This window comes from Jaculus jaculus, chromosome 19, assembly GCF_020740685.1.
Source record: "Jaculus jaculus isolate mJacJac1 chromosome 19, mJacJac1.mat.Y.cur, whole genome shotgun sequence".
Lineage (NCBI taxonomy): Eukaryota > Metazoa > Chordata > Mammalia > Rodentia > Dipodidae > Jaculus > Jaculus jaculus.
This window is the reverse complement of record NC_059120.1, coordinates 59852069-59873138: the sequence shown is the minus strand read 5'-3', so window position 1 is coordinate 59873138 and position 21070 is coordinate 59852069. Positions and strand designations below refer to the sequence as shown.

General features: G+C 56.2%; 1 protein-coding gene across 1 annotated transcript; it reads left to right on the top strand.

Annotated features, from left to right (window-relative positions):
• The first annotated feature begins 3556 nt into the window (after positions 1-3556).
• Nes (nestin) lies at positions 3557-12471 on the top strand. Its single transcript, XM_045138187.1, has 4 exons — positions 3557-4453; positions 5523-5647; positions 7127-7200; positions 7432-12471. Exons 1-4 carry the CDS (start codon positions 3656-3658, stop codon positions 12105-12107), a joined length of 5673 nt encoding a protein of 1890 aa, XP_044994122.1. The 5' UTR covers positions 3557-3655; the 3' UTR covers positions 12108-12471.
• Positions 12472-21070: the final 8599 nt, after the last annotated feature.

Here is a 21070-nt window from a genome sequence, read left to right as displayed (position 1 = left end):
GGAGCCATAGATTGTTGCTAGAAAATTTTCAGTGCCAGGGATGGGATACCTTCCAGTGAGTTGTTGGCCAAGGAGGTCCCTGATGTCCCAAAAACATTTCAGGCCATTGCCAAGGCCCTTGGTTTTCCACCAGGAATAGATGGTAAGACCCTATTGCTGAAGACTCCACATACTTGGGCTGCAAGGCCACTGAGAAATCCTGTTGGAACTGAGCTGATAACTTCCTCCATGTAGACCAGCTAACAGAAAGCTAGAAGAAGCCATTCTGGATGCAGTTCAATGGGAGAAAGAAAAATTACCCGTGAAGATACTCAACAATGGAAACTGCAAGCATTATAATTGGCCAGCCAGGCCAAATGAGCCAACAGGTGCAATAGTGGCACATCTGTCATGGTGGAAATCAACTGCCCTCTAATTGGACTGCAGGCCCGCTCCATGGGAGGGAATACATCCCTGATACTGAAAACTTAAAACAGGGGTAGCCATGAGCCCTGGGAGTGGTTTTTTTTTTGTTGTTGTTGTTCTTTGTTTTTTGTTTTTTCTAGGTAGAGTCTTGCTGTAGCCCAGGTTGATCTGGAATTCACTATGTAGTCTTAGGGTGGCCTCGAACTCATGACGATCCTCCTACCTCTGCCTCCCGAATGCTGGGATTAAAGGTGAGTGCTGCCACGCCCGCTACAGCATGATAGTCCTGAATGGAAGCAGGGCTTTTCAGGCAGCATTCACTGGCGTGGCGTAATAGCTTGTGCAGTGCCTGGTGCACACTGTGTGTCCAGAATCAAGACTGCAGTGAATTTGCTGATGTGGCACCAGTGAGCTGCTGCCATATCCACTTTGGATTCATCATACATTTCATTTTGAAATAATTTTAGGTCATTGAGTGTTCAGAAAATGTTTACTGTTACCAAAATTTTCATACCCCCCCCCCACACGTTGTTAGGCAATCCTCCATGGGGTCTCCACCCACTGTTTATGAAACTGGACTATAGAACTAAATCACATTTCTGTGAGCAGAATTTCCTTCCCTAAAGATTCCTACCAAAGCCTTTCTCCTTTACAAACCCCAAATCCCACGGGCTCCTTATCACCCAGCTCAGGGACTGCCCCCCCAAAGTGCCAAGTACTCCCACACGACGGAAACTTCTTTGCTTCCTGAGCTATACACATCCCTTGTCCCTTTTATTTCTATTCTCTCTCACTCTTTCCTCTCTCACTCACTTTTTCCTTAATTTCTCTCTCTTTTTTAAATATTTATTTTCAAGCAGAGAGAGAGATACAGAGAAAAGAGACAGACACACAGAGAGAATGGGCACACCTGGGCCTCCAGCCGCTGCAAATGAACTCCAGATGCCAGTGCCACTTTGTGCATCTGGCTTTACATGGGTATTGGGGAACTGAACTCCAGTCCCTAGGCTTTGCAGGCAAATGTCTTAACTGTTGAGCCATCTCTCCAGTCCTTCCTTCCTTCTTTTTGTTTTTCCTTTCCTTTCCTTTTCTTTCTTTCTTTCTTTCCTTTTTTTTTTTTTTTCCCCACTCCAGCTCAGGCTGACCTGGAATTCACTATGGAGTCTCAGGGTGGCCTCAAACTCAGTGATCCTCCTACCTCAGCCTTCTGAGTGCTGGGATTAAAGGTGTGTGCCACCACACCTGGCTTGTTTGGCTTTTCAAGGTAGGGTCTCTCTCTTTAACCTAGGCTGACTTGGAATTCATATGTAGTCTCGGGGTGGCCTCGAACTCACCTTTGCCTCCTAAGTGCTGAGATTAAAGGCATGCATCACCATGCCAGGCAATTAATTAATTAATTTTAGTTTTTTGAGGTAGGGTCTCACTATAGCCCAGGCTGACCTGGAGTTCACTATGTAGTCTCAGGGTGGCCTTGAGCTCACAGCGATCCTCCTACCTCTGCCTCCTGAGTGCTAGGATTAAGACATACACCACCATGCCAGGCTTAATTATTTATTTATGTGGGGGAGAATGGGTGTATTAGGGTCTCTAGCCACTGAAAATGAACTCCAAACTCATGAGCCACCTTGTGTATCTGGCTTACATGGGTACTGGGGAATCGAACCCAGGTCCTTAGGCTTTGCAGGCATGCGCCTTAACACTGAGCCATCTTTCCAGCCATTTATTTATTTAAGACAGAATCTTTTTTTCTCAATTTTTATTAACATTTTCCATGATTATAAAAAATATCCCATGGTAATACCCTCCCTCCCTCCCCCCACTTTCCCCTTTGAAATTCCATTCTCCATCATATCCCCTCCCCATCTCAATCAGTCTCTTTTATATTGATGTAAGACATAATCTTGCTATGTAGCGCAGGCTGGCCTTGACGTTGCGATGCTCCCAGGTCAGAGGCCACCAGCTGACGCCGCAGTGCTGCGTTTACAACCAGCTTTGGTGCATCATAAAGGGTGATAATTTGGGGCCAGTTGAAATCGAAAGTTTTACTCATCCGCTCCCTCTAGGGTTTTGATTTGATAGCCACCAGGTGGCGCCCTCTGCCCCAAAATTCCCAATAAGGAGCAAGGATGGCGTGCGCACCCACCGAGAGCCGCTAAATTTCCTAAAGTAGCATACAACATTCAGTAGTGATATGGAAGAGTCCTAGGAAGGATGAAGAGGGAAGGGGAAACGTTCTCGGCTTAAGCCTACGACGCCCCTTGCCCTGGCCTCTCCTTTTTCTGATGCAGGCGGAGGCAACAGGGTGGGCGTGTGCACTTGCATTGTCTCCAGATAGTATCAGTACCAACTTTTATTTACTCATTTATTTGTTTGTTTTTAAGTTTTTATTTGAAACAGGGTCTGGCTTTGTGACCCAGGCTGGCCTCGAACTCGAGGCAATCCTACTGCATCTGCCTACCACACGCTAAAACGCTTCTCCCAATATTGGGTGTTGGTTCTTCTCATTTCCAGGCAGTGTCTCCAGCTCTGTACAAAGCGGCCTCCCTCCAGGGCGAGCCTTCCCTGTTTGCAGAAGATGTGGCCCCATCCGGCCTTTCAACAGCCCCTGTGGGGACACATCACTACCCCATGTTACGGATGAGATCCTGGGTCTCAGAGGACCTTGGTCAGGGACAGCTCTCCAACCAAGACTTGCGGGCTGGAGAAACGGCTTAGCGGTTAAGGCACTTGCTTTCCAAGCGAAAGAACCCAGGTTCGATTCCCCAGGACCCACTATAAGACAGATGTACAAGGTGGTGCAAGCATGTGGAGTTCATTTGCAGCGGCTGGAGGCCCTGGCGCGCCCATTGTGTCTGTCTGTCTGTCTGTCTCCCCTCTCTCAAAAATTAAAAGAAATTCAAAGACTCGCATTTCCTTCCAGATCTGTGCATCCTCTGCTTTTTGAGGGGGTCTGGCCCTGCCTCACGCCTCCTCCTTCAGATAGCCATCACCACGGGCTAGGATCTCCCCCAGGGCCTGGCCTCTCCTGGGGTACCGTGCCGCACAGGCTGCGCGCTGGGCTGAGCCCTAAAGGGTTAAGGGCGCGGGTGCCGCCCCTTCCCCGCCCGGCCGGCTGGCGGGAGTATGAATAGCCCGGCTCCCACTCCCAAATCTCAGTCGCTCGGGTCGCTCCCTCCCCGCCCCGTCCCATCCCATCCCGTCCTTGTCGCTTCCTTTCTCTTTTTCTTTTCTGGGTCTCCAGGCCAGGAGGATGGAGGGGTGCGTCGGGGAGGAATCCTTCCAAATGTGGGAGCTCAATCGCCGTCTGGAGGCCTACCTGGCCCGGGTGAAGGCCCTGGAGGAGCAGAACGAGGGGCTGAGCGTGGAGCTCGGGGGCCTGCGGGCGCGGGCCGGGGACGACGCCTCGTGGCGGGCGCGCGCCGACGACGAGCTGGCGGCGCTGCGGGCGCTGGTGGAGCAGCGCTGGCGCGAGAAGCACGCGGCCGAGCTGGAGCGCGACCGCCTGGCGGCCGAGCTGGAGGGCGTGGCGGGCCGCTGCGAGCGGCTGCGGACGGCCCGGGCGCGCACGGCCGACGAGGTGGCCCGCAGCCGGCGCCAGGCCGAGGCCGAGACGTGCGCCCGGGACTGGCTGGGGAGCCGCGCGGCCGCGCTGGAGCGCGAGCTGGACGCCCTGCGCGCCGCGCACGAGGAGGACCGCGCCGACCTCCACGCGCAGGCCGCCCGCGCGCCCCGCCGGAGCCCCGCGCCGCCGCCGCCGCCCTGCCGGAGCCCCGCGCCCGCCCCCGACCTGGACCAACTCGCCCGACGGCTGGGCGACGCCTGGCGCGGGGCGGTGCTCGGGTACCAGGAGCGCGTGGCGCACCTGGAGACGTCGTTGGCCCAGGCCCGAGAGAGGCTGGCGGGAGCCGTGCAGGGCGCCCGCGAGGGCCGGCTGGAGGTGCAGCAGCTCGGGGCCGAGCGCGACGGTCTCCGGGAGCGCAGGGCCGCCCTGGAACAGAGGTTGGAAAGCTGCTGGCAGGAGCGGCTGCAGGCCACCGAAAAGTTCCAGGTGAGGAGGTTCCAGGAGAGACTTTCGGGGCGGGGGAGCCTCCCCACTGCAAGCACGGGCCTGGATTATGTATTTATTTATTTATTTATGAAGGAGAGTGAGAGAGAATGGGCACACAAGGGCCTCTTGCCACTGCAAATGAACTCCAGGTGCATGCATCTCCTTGTGCATCTGGCTTACGTGGCTTCTGGGGAATTGAACCTGAGTCCTTAGGCTTCACAAGCAAGCGCCTTGACTGCTAAGTTATCTCTCCAGGCCCAAATGGGCTAGACGTTTATAGCACGTTCAGGCTGGGGGCTGTGAGAACAGGATGCAGGGGGCCACAGCCCTTGAAAAGTCCCCCACTGCAACAGCCCCTAACTCTGAAATATTCACGATGGCCTCTGGGCCCTTGCCTAGGCTGCTGTCACTCAGAAGGTGCCCAGCCCATCCTTCCTCAGCACTGAGTCTGAGGGCCTGGCCACTCCGAATGCCCAAGTTTCTACCAGCTGTCCTCCCGCTGGGGAGAGAGTGGCCTCCAGCCCATCTTGGGGCCATGGAACGCATTCCAGGGCCTGGGACAGCTGCTCCCCACTCACACTGCACACATGTGACTGACAGCTGAGAAAACAGCCTCTTGCCTCTCCAGACAGATCGTCTCCCCACGGTCACCTCCCACTCCTCACAGAGCAGAGAAAGATTCCAGAACATGCGGGAAATGGAGGGACAGGGCCTGATGTGAGGATCTGGGGACAGAGTTGGGTTCAGCTGCTTGGCTGTTGATCAGTGTCATGTTTCCTTCTGTTTCTGCCTTCCCGCCTCTCCTCTGTAACTCACTTTTTCACAAAATCTCAACACCACCTCCCACCATCAATCTGCACCCCCATGTGGAGCCTAGTATGAGAGAAGACTGAGGGACGCCTGTCCCAGTGCTCATCTGGGACACCTAGCAGGGTGCTGGGCTGGAAAGAGAGAGGGCAGAATGGGGTCCTCTCCACAGGGAAGTCTGCAGGGAACGGAAGGGGGAGGCTCAGCAGCGAGAGCCCTGGGCTGGCTCCACTGACTACCTGGGCTCGGGCTTGCTCCGCAGTTGGCTGTGGAGTCCCTGGAGCAGGAGAAGCAGGGCCTGCAGAGCCAGATCGCCCAGGTCTTGGAAGGTCGGCAGCAGCTGGCACACCTCAAGATGTCCCTCAGCCTGGAGGTGGCCACGTACAGGTACACGAATGCTCACGCACAGGGCACGCTCTTTGGCCGAAGGGCCCAGGAACCTGCTCTGCTTCTGGGTTCTGTGACTCAGGTGGTCACTTTCACATCAAGACATCGCCTACCTGAGCCCACCTGTTCCCCCTTAACGTTAGGGCCAGAGCCCCCTGTTCTCTGGAACTCCCCCCCCCATTCCCGCTTTCCCACATACCTCCCAGAAGAGGTGATTTTGCTGACTGGGACAACCTTCCTCTTCTGGGAAGACTGGCAGGCTGCAGGCATCTTCATCCAGACCCTCCCTCCAAGGGTTGGAAATCTGCAGTCTCTGTGAGCCATGGGCACACCCCAGGGACATCACTGGGCAGTCTCAGAAAGGAGATCTTACAGGTGTGTGTGTGTGTGTGTGTGTGAGCACATCTGACCGCCTCTAGGGTAAGAGCTGGGCTCTTTCAGCCTGAAAGTCCCAGGGCGCACCTCCTACGCAAGCCCCAGTACCACTAGCCTGCCCAGCTCCTCCTCATCATTTTGCCTCGGGAGAGGTTGCATGGAGCGGCGCCTTCTCCCTGACTGGCGCTGGGCGTGTGTTGGAAAAGAGCGCAGCCGCTGAGCATCAGAGATGGCACCTGTGGAAGGGACTCCCCACACACCCCACAGGGTGGGACCCAAAGAAGAAAGGCCAGTGGAAATGAAGGGAGACTGAGCACCGAGGGCCCGTGCTGCCCGAGTGGACAGAGCAAGAAGCTGCTCTGAGAACCAAGCCGACTCCAAGGTGGCGGAGATGTGCCCAGAGGACCTTGCTGCATTGATTGGTCCACCTCGGCCTCCAATCAGTGTCATGGGGCAGGGGCATGGACCCAAAGACTTCTGGTGCTCTGACCTGACCTTAGCGATCCCAAGACAAGGGTCTTGACCTCTGAGAGGAAGGGTTGGGCAGATCCTCAGGAATGTAGCCACTGGTTTTTGAGGCATGAAAAGGATTTGGAGAGAGGGATCTGAATTCATTTGCTTTTGTGCCTCACCAGATCTGCCCCCCCCCCCCCCACAGAGGCAGAGGAAGGAATCCATCCCATGGAAACAGCCTGAGAATTTCCACTTCCCCTGAGGAGCCCCCCTCCCCACCCCCACCCCACTCACCCCGCAGATGGCTGTGTGGACAAAGGCAGTAATTAGCATGAGAATCGGCCCCCTACCCCAGAGGATGAGGTCATCAGGGAGGCCCAGACTGGTGGTGGCCCGTACAGCGGTGCAGATGGTGCTGACTGTGGGAATCTGCCTGTGCGTGTGTGTAAGGTCCTGTGTGTCCCAAATACGGGTGGGTGTGACCAAGTATGTGGTGTCTGCAGGTGTCTGAGCATGTGACTTCACCCTGCGGGGGCCTTGTGTGACAGTCAGTGGTCCTGGTGACAAGGGAGTCTGCAGAGCTAGGGACACCCAGGATCAGCCAGGGCAGAAGACTGACCCAGCTTCTCCTCGCTCCTCCCCCGCCCCCAGGACCCTGCTGGAGGCTGAGAACTCCCGACTGCAGACACCCACGGGCTGCTCCCCGGCTCCCCTCGGCCTCCAGGGTAAGCGTGCTGCTCTCTGAAGCTGCAGCCTTCTTTACTCCGCTGATCCTGACGTACCTTTCCGGAAAGCGCCAGGCTCAGTCTCCACCCCCGGGCCCCTGAAGTGCTGTGCATACTTTCAGCTCAGCCCATGGGGGCCAGGTGCAAGGCCAGCATGTCTGGCCAGCAGTGAGGGCTGCTCTGTGGCAAGGACCAGGATGCACTGACCTGTTTCTTCCTCTGCCTTTCCAGACCCCAAGCTGCAGCTGCATTTCCCTGGGACCCCAGAGGGCCGTCGCCTGGGACCAGCGCTCCCTGTCCTCAGCCCAACACCCCTCCCCTCTCCCTTGCCGGATACCCTTGAGACCCCCATGCCAGCCTTTCTGAAGAGCCAGGAGTTCCTCCAGGCCCAACCTCCCACCTTGGCCAGCACCCCCATCTCACCCACACCTCAGGCTTCCTGTCCTGCTACCAATGCAGAGCTCAAAGCTCAAGGTGCTTCTCTCTTCCTACCCCAGACACAGGGTGGTGGAAGGCAACCGGCTTTGGAGCCACCATTAGCTGAGGCCGAGGTAGCTGTTTCTGACTGTGTCCTCCCAGAACTAAAGGAGTCCGGGGGTAAGCAGCCTGAGGCCAGTACAGGCCAGTTCCCTGAGGACCAAGCCTCCTTGGCCTCACCCCTCAACCCTGACCACCCTGCTTCAGAGGCTACAGATGGAATACCTGGTGGGCCTAAAATGTCTAGCATATTCCAGGAGGAAAGTGAAGGCCGAGTCTTGGGACCAGTAGAGAAAGAAGCAGCCGTAGAGGTCAAAGTAGCAAATAGCCCAGGGCAGGAAACAGGACAAACAGGGAGGCTGGATGTGGAAGAAACCCAGGCCTCCCAGGGCCCTTTGGGAAAGGACATCCGGAAGGCTGTGGCAGAAGAGAGTCAGGAGCCACCAGTGTGTCTGGAAACCCAGACCCAGGAGACAGTGGGGAAGACGAATCACAAGTCTCCAAGCCCTTTAGAAAGCAAGAACGTGGATATACTAAGCAGTCTAGAAAAAGAAAAAGAACTGCCAATGATGTCTTCAGCAGGAAGGGGTGTGGAGGAGAGAGAGAGACCTACAAGCAGAGAAGCTCCTGAACTACCAGTGTCCATGGGCAGAGACCACCCTCAAGCCTTACCGCTCTTAGGAAAGGACAACGAGCAGTTATTGCTGTCTCCTGAGACAGTTTCATTTCTGGGAAAGGAAAATCAAGAAGCAGTGAGGTCAACAGAAGAGCCACCAGGAGCTCTGGAAAAGGAGAGCCAACAGCAGCCGAGATCTCTAGAAGCAGAGGATGAGGAGACATGGAGATCTCTACCAGAAGAGAATCAGGAGTCCTTGACAGCTCTTGAAGATGAGAACCAGGAGATCTTTAGACCTCCAGAGAATGAGAACCAGGAGCCACCAAAGTCTCTAGAAGAGGACCAGAGGACTGAGAGAACACCAGAAAGAGAGGATCAAGACTCTCTGAGATCTCCAGAAGAAGAGATGAATTTGGAGTCTCGAAGGTCTCTCAAAGAAGAGGGCCAGACAATTGAGGGACCTTTAGGAAAAGAGGATCAGGACTCCTGGATGCCTCCACAAGAAGATGAGATGATTGAGGGACTGCTAGAAAAAGACAATTTGGATTCCCTAAGGTCTCTCAAAGAAGACCAGAGGATTGACAGACCACTGGAAAAAGAGGATCAGGAGTCCCTCAGTTCTCCAGAAGATGAGATTGAGGGACTGTCAAAAAAAGAGAATTTGGAATCACTAAGATCTCTTAAAGAAGAGGAACAGAGTTTTGAGAGACCACTGGAAAAGGAGAACCAACAGTCCTTGACATCTGTAGAAGAGGGCCAGGCAAGTAAGAGAGCTCTAGAAGACAGCGATAAGGACTCCCTGAGGTCTCTAGAGGATGAGATGAATTTGGAGACTCTAAGGTCTCTCAAAGAAGAGAACGAGATGAATGAGAGAGCTCTAGAAGACAGTGATAAGGACTCCCTGAGGTCTCTAGAAGATGAGGCATATTTGGAATCATTAAGGCCTCTCAAAGAAGAGGGCCAGAAGAGTGAGAGACCTCTAGAAGACAGTGATAAGGACTCCCTGAGGTCTCTAGAGGATGAGATGAATTTGGAGACTCTAAGATCTCTCAAAGAAGAGGGCCAGACGAGTGAGAGAGCTCTAGAAGACAGTGATAAGAACTCCCTGAGGTCTCCAGAAGAAGAGAATGAGATGATTGAGGGACTGCTACAGAGAGAGAATTTGGAATCAGTAAGATCTCTTAAAGAAGAGGACCAGAAGATTGAGAGACCACTGGAGAAGGAGTGCCAGGGGTCCCCGAAGTCTCTAGAAGAAGGCCAGAGGACAGTGAAACTGCTAGAACATGAGACTCAGGAGTCACTGAGGTCTCTAGATGAAGAGGACCAAGAGCTACGGGGATCTCCGGAACAAGATGCTCTGCATCCACTGACGGCTGCCAAGGAAGAAGGCTGGGTAGCATCAAGACCACTGCAAGAGTGGAATTCAGAGCCGCTGAAGTCTCATGGAAAGGACCAGGAGATGATTAAATTGCTTGGAAAAGAGAATCAAGAAGAGAGTGTAGAGGCAGTGGGGTCTTTAGAAACAGAAAACCTAGAGTCACTGAGAACTGGGGGAGAAGAGACCCTAGAACTATCGAAAGGTCTAGAAGTTCGGGAGCCACTGTGCTCTCTCGAAGAAATGCATAAGGGGACAGTAAAGCCTCTAGAAGGTGAAATTCAAGAACCACTGGGGTCTGGGACTGACAACCACGAGATGCTGGGACCCCCAGGAAAGGAGACTCAAGACCTGAGATCTCTGGACAAGTGGAACGTAGTGATGGCACAATCTCCAGAAAGGCCAGAGAAGGAGCAGGGTCAGGATGTGGGGGTGGAAGAGGGGAGAGAGAGCCCAGAGTCACCGGGGTCTCCGGAAGAGGAGGGACAGGAGCCATCTCACTATGCAAATCAGCTGAGGTGGGATGGCCGAGAAGCGGGTCAGAACCCGCCCCTGGGGAGGGCTGGGGAAGGTGAGGACCAGGCCGAGCTGGACGAGGGGAGCAGACGGGGTGGGAAGGTGGAGGCAGTGCAGGAGGGAGAGCGGCGGCCAGATGCCCTGGAGGAGGCCTGGAGCCTGGGGGACACTGAGTCCAAAGAGCATGGGGTCCTAGCTGAGGAAGCCGGTGGGATAGGGGATGCTGAGGGGCAAACGAAGCAGGTGGAGACCCCAGGTCTCCAAACTGCCCAGGGAGCGCCAGAGGTGGTAAAGCCCCCGTTGGAAGATGAAGATGTAATGAAAGGGGGTGACCAGTTCTCCTTAGAGGTCACCTTGAGGTCAGATGTAGCTAGAGATCAGTCTGTGCTAGGAACTGGGCTGAGATTGGACCAGGAGGAGGTAGAGCTGAGGGAGCCAGGGCACCCAGCCAGAGGGGAAGTGATGCAGCCCCCTCCAGAGGAAGATTTGCAGGCAGAGATTGCCAAGGGTGTGGAAGGGCCTGGAAGGGACCCAGAGGGGACAGGTGTCCCAGAGGCAGGACTCTCTGAACTGTCCAGGACCAGTGCTGACCCCCGGGAGCTTCCTAAGGGATGGGAGGAGCCAAGGCCTGAAGCTCCCTGGGGAGCAGAGGAGCTTCGCTCAGTGGTCACCCCAGGCTATGAGAGCAGTGATGCCGCCCAGCCCAGGTCCCCAGGGTCAGAGGACAGGGAAGACGCACATCTACTACCAGGACCCACAGGCCCCAGGCCCATAGAACCCTGCTCAGCCACCCCAGTCCTGGAGTCGGCCCAGCCTCTGGCTGAGGGGGCTCAGGAGGCTGGCTGGGGCCTGGGAGGCAGAGCCGAAGCCCCGGGGAGGGTGGAGAGTGAGCAGAAGTTTGGTCCTGTGGCGATCTCGGAGGGTGTCCAGGAGGAGGAGGAGAGCAGAGAAGAGAGTGAGGCCGATGACCTGGGGGAGACGCTCCCTGACTCCACTCCCCTGGGCCTCTATCTCAAATCCCCTGTGTCCCCCAAGGGTGACCTGGCTGGGGACCAGAGGTCTCCCACTCATGGGGAGGCTCAGAAGGAAGGCTGGGATCCTGCCGTCCCGGCTTCCCAAGACCTCGGCACCCCACCCTCGGAAGAGGAGGAGGGGGAGGCGGAGGTGGATCCTGCTTCTGGCCTCTTGGAGGAATTTGAGGACTTGGAAAATGAGTCCTCTCTTCCAGAGGTTCCCAGGGAGGTGGCATCGCTGGGCCAGTTGCCCCCACAGTTGGAGCCTGCAGGCTGGGATAGGGACGGGGAGTCTGATGGGTTTGCTGACGAGGAAGAGAGTGGAGAAGAGGCAGAGGAAGAAGATGAGGAGGCAGAGCCAAGAGGTCAGTGGTGGGGACCAAGACCTTCTGGGAGTAGTCTCCAGGCCCTGGGTAGCTCTCAGAGAGGGGACTTCCCGGAGCCTGAGGCAGTGGAGGTCAGTGGCCACTGGGATGACGGATTAAAGGACACCGCGGCCGACATCTCTGTGGCTGCCCTGGGTGCCAGGACCCAGGACAGTGCAGGGCCTTCAGGCTCAGAGGACGAGTCTGACTCTGTGTCCTTGGACAGAGAGGATCAAGTCCTTGACCCTTTGGATACCCCCATGGGGGCAGGGGACACCTGTGGTCTCAGTGGCCAGGGCCCCAACTTGGCAGAGTCAGGGTGTGTAAACGGGAGCGTGGTAAATGGACTGGAGCAGGCAGATGGTGTAGGGCAGGGTGTGACCCTGGGTGAGGACCTGGGCCAAGGGCTCCCCTCCCAGGACGAGGAGGGAGCTGTCCCCAAGACCCCTTGGGTAGGCTCTGCTGTGCAGCTGGGCCAGGCCCAGTTCCTGAAGTTCAGCCCCAGGGCAGCGGATGGAGACTCCTGGTCCTCGGGGGAAGACTAGAAGAAGCCCCTCTGGCACCAAGGACCTAGTGGGGTCTGTCCTGCTGTGCTCGGGGCTAGCAGCCTTCAACTTTGATAGCGTGGCCTCTGGTCTCCGTCCAGGAGAGGCCGGGGGTGGCAGGGTGTGGTTCTGAGCGGGCAGGTTCAGGCCCACCTGCTTGCACCTTCCCTGAGGCTAAGTCGGCTGAGCCCCTGTAGGACTGGGCCTCCCGCTCCGGCACCCCATCTGCTGTGCAAGGCCCGGCCCGGCTCTGTCCTGAGGGAACAGCCCTGCTCACCTGCACCAGCGCCGTCTTGGCGGGTCTGGCCTGAGCTGTATCTGTTTCTGACCCCATCCCTGCTTGAATAAAGTTGTAACCCACCTAGCAAGTCTACCTCTCTATCTTCTCACCTTCAAGGGGCCCTCGGCTGAGGGGAAGAGAAGGAGGGGACTGAGGATGGGGGGTCAAAAGGAGCTCATGCTAGGAGGGGGTGTCTCCTGGGGTAGGGGGCCAGCCTGAGGGAGGCCAGGTCTTCATCACCCCTGCCCTGCCCTGCCCTGCCCAGCCCTGCCCTGCCCGGAGTACTGATTGCAGCCCCCGCAGGCCCTTCCCACCAGCTCCTCGGTGCCGCCAGCATAATTAGTCCCTGTCCCCAAACCCAAACAGTTGTCTGGCCTGTGGTGACTGGTCAGGTTAAAGTTGGGGGGGGGAGGCTCAGTCTGCCTTAGACTGGCTGTGTGTCAGCTCTGTGAACCTCAGACCTAGCCACGCATGAGGGGCGCTGGGCTTGGGTGGCTTCCTGGGGCAGGGAGAGCTGGCAAGAAGTCCGAGGACGCTCCTGCGGTCTCCAGCTCAGTGTCAGTGGGACTGGCCTCACAGGCGTGGGGGTAAGGGGGCAGGAAGGAAGCTGTTGGGGTGAAAGCTGGAGTGTGCAGTGACTGGGCTGCACTCAGCAGACTGGGCTCCAAGCCTGCAGCCAGGCTCCTCCAACATTCCCCACTCCCAGTTCTCTGTGCAGGACGGGGAGACGCGAGAGATCCCTGGGTTAGACAGACACCCTAAAGCCCAGAGGGACATCCAAGGAGGAATGTGCCTTTGTCAGGGCAGCTTGCGGGAAGGTGGGCGCCCAGCTGCTCCCACTGGTAGGGGTGGGTGCTGCAGAGACTGCTGCCCAGTGCTCTTCTCTTGTATGGAGGCCTCTGCTGCCCATTCCTCAGCTTGGGTCCAAGGCCGAGGGCTGGGGAACAGAGATGAAGTCTGTTGCAGTCAGTTTCACAATGATCACCCAACCAAGAGCAGCTTGTGGGGGAAAAAAAGAGGTTTACTTTGGCTTACAGCCTCAAGGGGGGAAGTTCCATGATGGCAGGGGAAAATGACGACATGAGCAGAGGGTGGACATCACCCCCTGGCCAGCATAAGGTAGATGATAGCAACAGGAGAGTGTGCCAAATACATGGCTGTAACACCTATAAGCCCGCCCCCACCAATACAATCCCTCCAAAAAGCGTTAATTTCCTAATCTCCATCAGCTGGGAACCTAGCATTCAGAACACCTAAGTTTATGAGGAACACCTGAATCAAACCACCACAAAGTCACAGTCCCTCATCCAAGGAAGGTGCATAGGATCACCCTGGCCAACTGGTACTGCGGGACACTGTGCGTGCCCTCCCCTGCCATCTAGACTCTTGGCACACAGGCCATTTCCATCACACCCTTGCCCTCAGGACCTTGCTTCTCCTACTCCACCCTTCTGGCAGCCCAAGCCTCTGAACCCTCCTTCCTGTGCCCATTAACAAGGTCCTGTGTGATCTGCCGCCTGCCAGGCCTGGGGCCAGGGCATCGGCATCAGGCAGACAAGACCTCTCCCTGCCTGTTAGATGGGACAAGACACCCTGTACTTCGCCTCCCCAGGCCCCAGGGCACCTCTGCGTGGGTGAGTGCCGAGGATAGAGACCCAGCCAAGCTGTCCTGCCCTATGCTGGGTACCATCCTGCACACACATCCCCCAACAGACCTATGGCTCCCCTACAGTTACCCTGTTAGCCATTGATGCCAATAATCCTACACAAGGTGCAGGATATAAGTTAGAAGCGAGGACTTCTGGGCTGGAGAGATGGCGTGGCAGTTAAGGCACTTGCCTGAAAAGCCAAAGGACCCAGGTTTGATTCCCCAGGACCCACGTAAGCCAAGCCAGATGCACAAGGTGGTGCATGTGTCTGAAGTTCATTTGCATTTAAAAAAAGCAAGTGAGGGGGCTGGAGAGATGGCTTAATGGTTAAGGCACTTGCCTGCAAAGCCGAAGGACTAAGGTTCGATTCCCCAGGACCCACATAAGCCAGATGCACAAGGGGACGCATGTAACTGGAGTTCATTTGCAATGGCTTGAGGCCCTGGTGTGCCCGTTCTCTCTGTGTCTGTCCTCTCTCTTTCTCTCTCTCTCTCTCTCTCCTTGCAAATAAATTAAAAAAAAAAGAAGTCAGGCCTTCTCTTCAGGGGGCTGTGCAGTGGGAGATAAGAAGTCAGGCCTTCTCTTCAGGGGGCTGTGCAGTGGGAGATAAGAAGTCAGGCCTTCTCTTCAGGGGGCTGTGCAGTGACAGGGACATTCCTGGTTGTGACATGGGCATGGCTGTCATTTCATTGACACCTACTGAGCATCGTGCGCACACGGGCTCTGGGGACCCCGTGACAAGTCACAGTACGGCTCTTTGCTCAGGAAGCTTTACCATCTAACAGCGATGGCTGCTGAGTGGCAGTCGGGTAGAAACCACCTGGGTTCTGGGAGCGGCCGGTCAGGGCACGCTGCCCTGGGGACCGTGGAGAAGCTGGTGGGGCGAACAGCAGTGCCTAGAGCCGGGAGAATGGAGGACGGAAGGCAGGGTGAGTGGCAGGAAGGGGGAGAGCGAGGAGGCCACTCCTGGTGGGGCCCCAGAGAGCCCGGCCATGGGCAGAGGCCTCGTCAGGAAGCACTGGCTTCTTCCTCAGAGAAGTGGCAGCCTTTGAAGCATCACAGAAGTTGGTTTCCTGAGCTGGGCGTGGTGGTGCACACCTTGAATCCCAGCACTTGGGATCGCCGTGAGTTCGAGGCCACCCTGAGACTACATAGTGAATTCCAGGTCAGCCTGAGCTAGAGTGAGACCCTACCTCAGAAAAAAAAAAAAAAAAGAAAAAGAAGAAGTTGGTTTCCTGCCTGAGACCCGGCTGAGCAGAAGCAAGCTGGAGGCTGCACCAGGCTGCGCTAGTGGTCCAGGCTGAGGTGGCAGTGGGAACAGAGAGATGGGGAAGGGAAGCAGGACCCGGGGGGCTTGGGCACAGACAAAGGGGCACAGGTTAGCAGCTGGGCATGCCCGTGCCATCTTCGGAGCCGGGAGATCCAGCAGGAAACCATGGCCTTGGGGAGCAGCAGCCCAGGCAGGGGACCCCCCCCCCCGCGCACCCCACCCCCGGGGCTCAGGAGAGAGGGCCAGGTTGGAGGGGGGGTCAGAGTGAAGAGAGGCCGGCCCAGAGCCTGGAGCCCCCAGGGCAGAGGGGATGACTCAGGGGCCCAAGGGGATGAGGAGAGCTTCCACTGGCCCTCAGAGGCCCTTTGTCCGGCTAGGGGAGAATGAATGAGCAACACTTGGGAGGGAAGACTCCCCAGGGGAGGGAGTGAGGAAGGAGCGAGGGGGGAACAGCAACCCCCCCCCAACATGCACACAGCATGAGACAAGTGGGAGGTTATTCTCGGGCTGCCTCTGGTAAATAAATATAGCCTCTGAGCTAGAGGGGGTAGGATGGGGGGGCCCACCCCCGGAGGTGGCTTCCTCGACTTGTTTGGGGCGTTTCCTTATAAGGCAGTTCAGACGGAGGCGCCTTGGAGGGTGAGGTCAGGGGCCCAGCCTGATGCTGTCCCTGTCACGGCCACTACTGCCAGAGTCTCAAAGGAAATCAAAGCCTAGGCTTTGGGCTGTGGCCAAGGGCGCTCTGAGTGTGGCCTCTTAAAGGGCCCTCTCAGCCAGCCTTGCTGCCTGGGGGTGCCCGGGCTCGCTAGGTGACCCTGGGGCCTCTTGCTCCCCCAGACTGGACAGGCTGGATCAGCCCTGGGGGCTCCATGCTCCGGCACAGCCTGGGGATCAAAGGGAGGCCCCAGCCCGCAGCTGCCCGCAGCCCCCGGCCGGGGACCCTGCGCAGGGACCCAGCAGCTGCCACTTGACCTGAGCTGCCGCAGCTGCTGTCAGTGGTGACATCCTCTTGGGCGGTGGGGACGGAGGAATGCGATTTCATTTCATCTGGAATGTGCCCTCCCGCTGGGCTGCCCCCAGAAGGGGAACCCCCCCCCCACTCCAGACACAGCTCTGGCTTGGGGACTGGTCCTGAGGTTCCGGTCGATCCCCGCTGCACCCCACAGGGGAGGGCTACGTTCCTGGATGGAAGTTAGACGTGGGTCCTCCTGGCAGGCGTGAGAGGGGCAAATTCTCCAGGAACGCAGTGGGAGAAGAAACGTTCCCCCGCGGCTGGCCCTGGGCGCACGGGTCACCTCAAATGTGGATGTGGGAGGCTGGCAAGGCCTGCTTCAGGGGAGCAGAGCAGCCAGCCAGTCTCAGGTGAGCCCCACACAGTCCACTGAGGCCCTGGGAGGCACTTCCTCTTAGCTGCCTCCCCCTCCTCCCCTGGCTGGGGTGTAGCACTACCCCAGCCTTCTCTGCCCAGCCCTGGTGATCCAGGGCTCCGCTGAAGAAACCCCTCCTGTAATGTGACTGCTGGCTCCAAAAATGCGGAGTCCAGCTGTCTGAATCCCAGGTCCTGGATCCCCTTCTACCCACCCCCCCCAGCCTCTCCCCATCTCCCCACTCGGTGATGACCTTTCCGCAGTCCAGTCCTCTCTCCCCACCCCCAGGACTCAGCTGTGACTCCAGAAATAAACTGAGGCAGGTGCCAGAGAGACCCCTGTTGAGGAACCCCTCTCTGCAGCTGTGAGCTCAGCCGCTTGTGAGACCTGCCCCCGGGCCTCAGGAAGGAAGGGCCCCTCCCCAGGAGACTTGGCTGGGCCCTGGGCCGGGTTCTCCAGGTCCCCACTAAGAGGAGACACCCTGGTGTCAAGCTCACTTGCCACTCGGGATCCCTTCTGCCCCTCACCTGCTGCCCCTCCTTCCCAGCCCCTCCCTGAACCCCTTGGTCTCTCCAAGATTGCAGTGACTTCAGATAAACCTTCAGCTGACTTTGTTGGGGAAACCGAGGCAGAGAGTGACGTCCCTTGCCAATGATACTGGAGTCCCCAGATGCCTCTTGAGGTCTACAGACCATGGGTCAGAAGGCTGTGGGCTGCCCCACGTTTAATACTAAGTACTAATATTTAGTGTTTAACTGCAGCCCCAAATGCTTAGCAGCCTTCCCTCTGTAAACAATCTACAAAACACTGAGAGAGAAGCCAGACATGACGGCTCATACTTTTAATCCCAGCAGTACTCAGGAGGCTGGGGTTGAGGCCAGCCTGTGTTAGAGTGAGACCCTGCCTCAAGAAAGGGCTGGGAGCCAGGCATGGCGTGGTGGCGCACACCTTTAATCCCAGCACTTGGGAGGCAGAGGTAGGAGGATCACCATGAGTTTGAGGCCACCCTGAGACTACATAGTGAATTCCAGGTCAGCCTGGGCTAGAATGAGACCCCACCTCAAAAAAAGGGGGGGCTGAGGAAGACTGGAGAGATAGCTCAGCAGTTAAGGTGCTTGCCTGCAAAGCCTAATGACCCTGGTTCAATTCCCTAGTACCCACATAAAGTTGGATGCACAATGTGCACTTGTGTCTGAAGTTCCTTTGCACCAGCTAGAGGCCCTGCTATGCCTATTCTCCCCCCCCCCCCCCGTCTGTCTCCCTCTCCTTGCATATAAATAAAATATATTTTTTAAAATGGCAGGGGGCTGGAGAGGTGGCTTAGTGGTTAAGGCACTTGCCTGCGAAGCCTAAGGACCCATGTTTGACTCCTCAGATCCCACATAAACCAGACGCACAAGGTGGCGCATGTGCAAGGTCGCACATGTGCACAAGGTGGCGCACGCATCTGGAGGTCGGTTTCAGTGGCTGAGGCCCTGGTGCACCAATTCTCTCTCTCTCTCTCTGTCATAAATAAAATATTTTAAAATTTATTTGTGTGTGAGAGACAGAGTATACGGGTACAGCAGGGCTTCATGCCACTGCAAACGAACTCTAGATACATGTGTTACTTTGTGCATCTGGTTTTACAAAGCCATCTCTCCAACCCCATAATGTACGTATTTATTTATTTATTTTGGTTTTTTGAGGTAAGGTCTCACTCTAGCTCAGGCTGACCTGGAATTCACTCTGTAGTCTCAGGGTGACCTTGAATTTATGGTGATCCTCCTACCTCTGCCTCCCGATTGCTGAGATTAAAGGCATGTGCCACCACACCTGGCTTTATTATTTATTTAAAAATATTTTATTTTTATTTATTTGTTTGAGAGAGAGAGAGAGAGATACAGAAATAGGTAGGAAGAGAGAGAGAGAGAAAAAATGGGCGCACCAGGGCCCCCAGCCACTGAAAATGAACTCCAGACACCTGTGCCCCCTTGTGCATCTGGCTTACGTGGGACCTGGAGAATTGAACCTGGGTCCTTGGGCTTCGCAGGCAAGTGCTTTAACCGCTAAGCCATCTCTCCAGCCCTATTTTATATTTTTAAAATATTTATTTATTTGGGGCTGGAGAGATGGCTTAGCGGTTAAGGCACATGCATGTGAAGACTAAGGACCTCGGTTTGATTCTCCAGGTTCCAAGTAAGACAGATGCACACGGTGGCGCATGCGTCTGGGGTTTGTTTGCAGTGGCTAGAGGCTCTGCCATGCCATTCTCACATTCACTCTCTCTCCTCTCTGTCTCTAATAAATAAATACAAATGAAATCTTTTAAAAATTTGCAAGCAGAGAGAGGAAGAAAGGGAGAGAGAGAGAGAGAATGGGCATGCCAGAGCCTCTTTCCACTGCAAACAAACTCCAGATGCATGTGCCATTTTTGTGCATCTGGCTTTGTGTGGGTCCTGAGAAATCAAACTCAGATTATCAGGTTTTTCAAGCAAACACCTTTAACCACTGAGCCATCTCCCAACCCCATAATACTATGTTTTTTGTGGGGGGAGAGAATTGGCATGCCAGGGACTCAGCCAGTGAAATCAAACTCCAGATGCTGGCACCACCTAGTGGGCATGTGTGACCTGGTGCTTGCCTCACCTTTATGCATCTGGTTTACCTGGGATCTGGAGAGCCGAACATGGGTCCTTGGACTTCACAGGCAAGCGCCTTAACCGCTAAATCATCTCTCCAGCCCAGTTGTTTTTTTTCAAGGAAAGGTCTCACTCTGGCCCAAACTGACCTGGAATTCACTCTGTAGTCTCAAGGTGGCCTCGAACTCATGGGCAATCCTCCTACCTCTGCCTCCCAAGTGCTGGGATTAAAGGTATGTGCCACCACACCCAGCTTTTTTTTTTTTTTTTTTTTTTTAATAAAGAAAAGCAGACATGGTGGCACACGTCTTTAGTCCTAGCCCTCGGCAGGCAGAGGTAGGAGGATCACTGTCAGTTTGAGGACAGCCTGAAACTGTACAGTGAATTCCAGGTCACCCTGGGCTAGAGTGAGACTCTACCTCAAGAGAGAGAGAGAGAGAGAGAGAGAGAGAGAGAGAGAGAAGAAAAACCCACTGAGGCATAACCAGAGGCTCAGGGTCTGCCAGTCAAGCCCCCCCCCCCCCATCTTCTCTCTTCCCTTTCTCCTGCTGCTCCAGCACCTTTCTGTTCTGTCCACCCAGGAGGAAGTCAGCTGCTTCGCAGCAGGCCGGACGGGAGTCAGACCTCAGGAAGGATCTCTGTGTGGCAAGACAGGGCCTCTCACAGGCACTCTGGGCCTAGACATGACTGGAGGCCCTGGGAAAGTTTGTCACCTGTGGGAGTCGGCCGGGCGGGCGAGCATTTTTGGAAGTCTTTGGGAGCTGCTGGGCCGCTGCTGACCACTGGGACAATGGAACCCTTTCTCTGCCTGTGCAGGAGACAGGCCCACAGACAGAGTCTCGGGGCTGGGACAAAGGCCCCAGTGAGGTCCGAGCAGTGCTGTGGGAGGCAGCAGGGACCTGATGGAAGACCATGTCACAGGCTCTCCAGCCCCCTACATGTCCCCCAGCCTGGGTCTCTTCTGTCCATATCACGCATTCCCAGGTGTCAGGACATGTGACAGGGGACCCCCTAGAGACACGTGTGAAGGCGACTGTAAGCTGAATCACACAGCCAGGCCCCTGGCAGGTGGCCACGCGTTCAGTCCTGCCCTGTACCTGGACAGAGAGGTGGCTCCAGCTGTGGTCCCTACTCAGTCTCCCCAGAAAGGTATGACTGGCATCTCAGCAGTCAGTTCTGAGGTCCTGGGCTGCCCCCCAACAGGGCTAGGGTTGGGGTTTGTGCAGGGTGCTGCTGAGTCATTCCGGGACAACATACCCCCTCCCCCTTCCCCAGGAAGCCCAACAAAGCCAGGAGAAGGCTTCCGTTTCCAGCCCTGCCAGGGGCCTAGGAGATGTTTGCTTGTGTGTGTGTATGTGTGTGTGTGTGTGTGTGCGTGTGTGTGCGCGCGCGCGTGTGATTCCAGTTCCACCTCCACCTAGCTCTAGGCCCCTTCTCATCCTCTTGGCGGATGGTGGACCTGGACCCCGGAGACTTGACACCTGGTGAGAAGGCCAGCAAACGCGAGGCTCCAGGTGCAACACGCTCCAAACTCCGTATCAGTGAAGACAGTACCCCAGGGACAGACACTGCTACCTCTCCAGCCTTCCCCTTGTCCAGCTAAATGCCTGTGACACCTCTAAATGTGCACTGAGTGGGCCATCACAGGATAAAGTGGGGGTGCATTCTGCCCCAGCACCACCCTGTGGGCAGAAGACCCAGCAGGTGAGCCCAGACCAGGAGGGGAAGGGCAGTGTGGAGCCTGCGAATTCAGAGCTGCAGACCATCGGTCTGGGG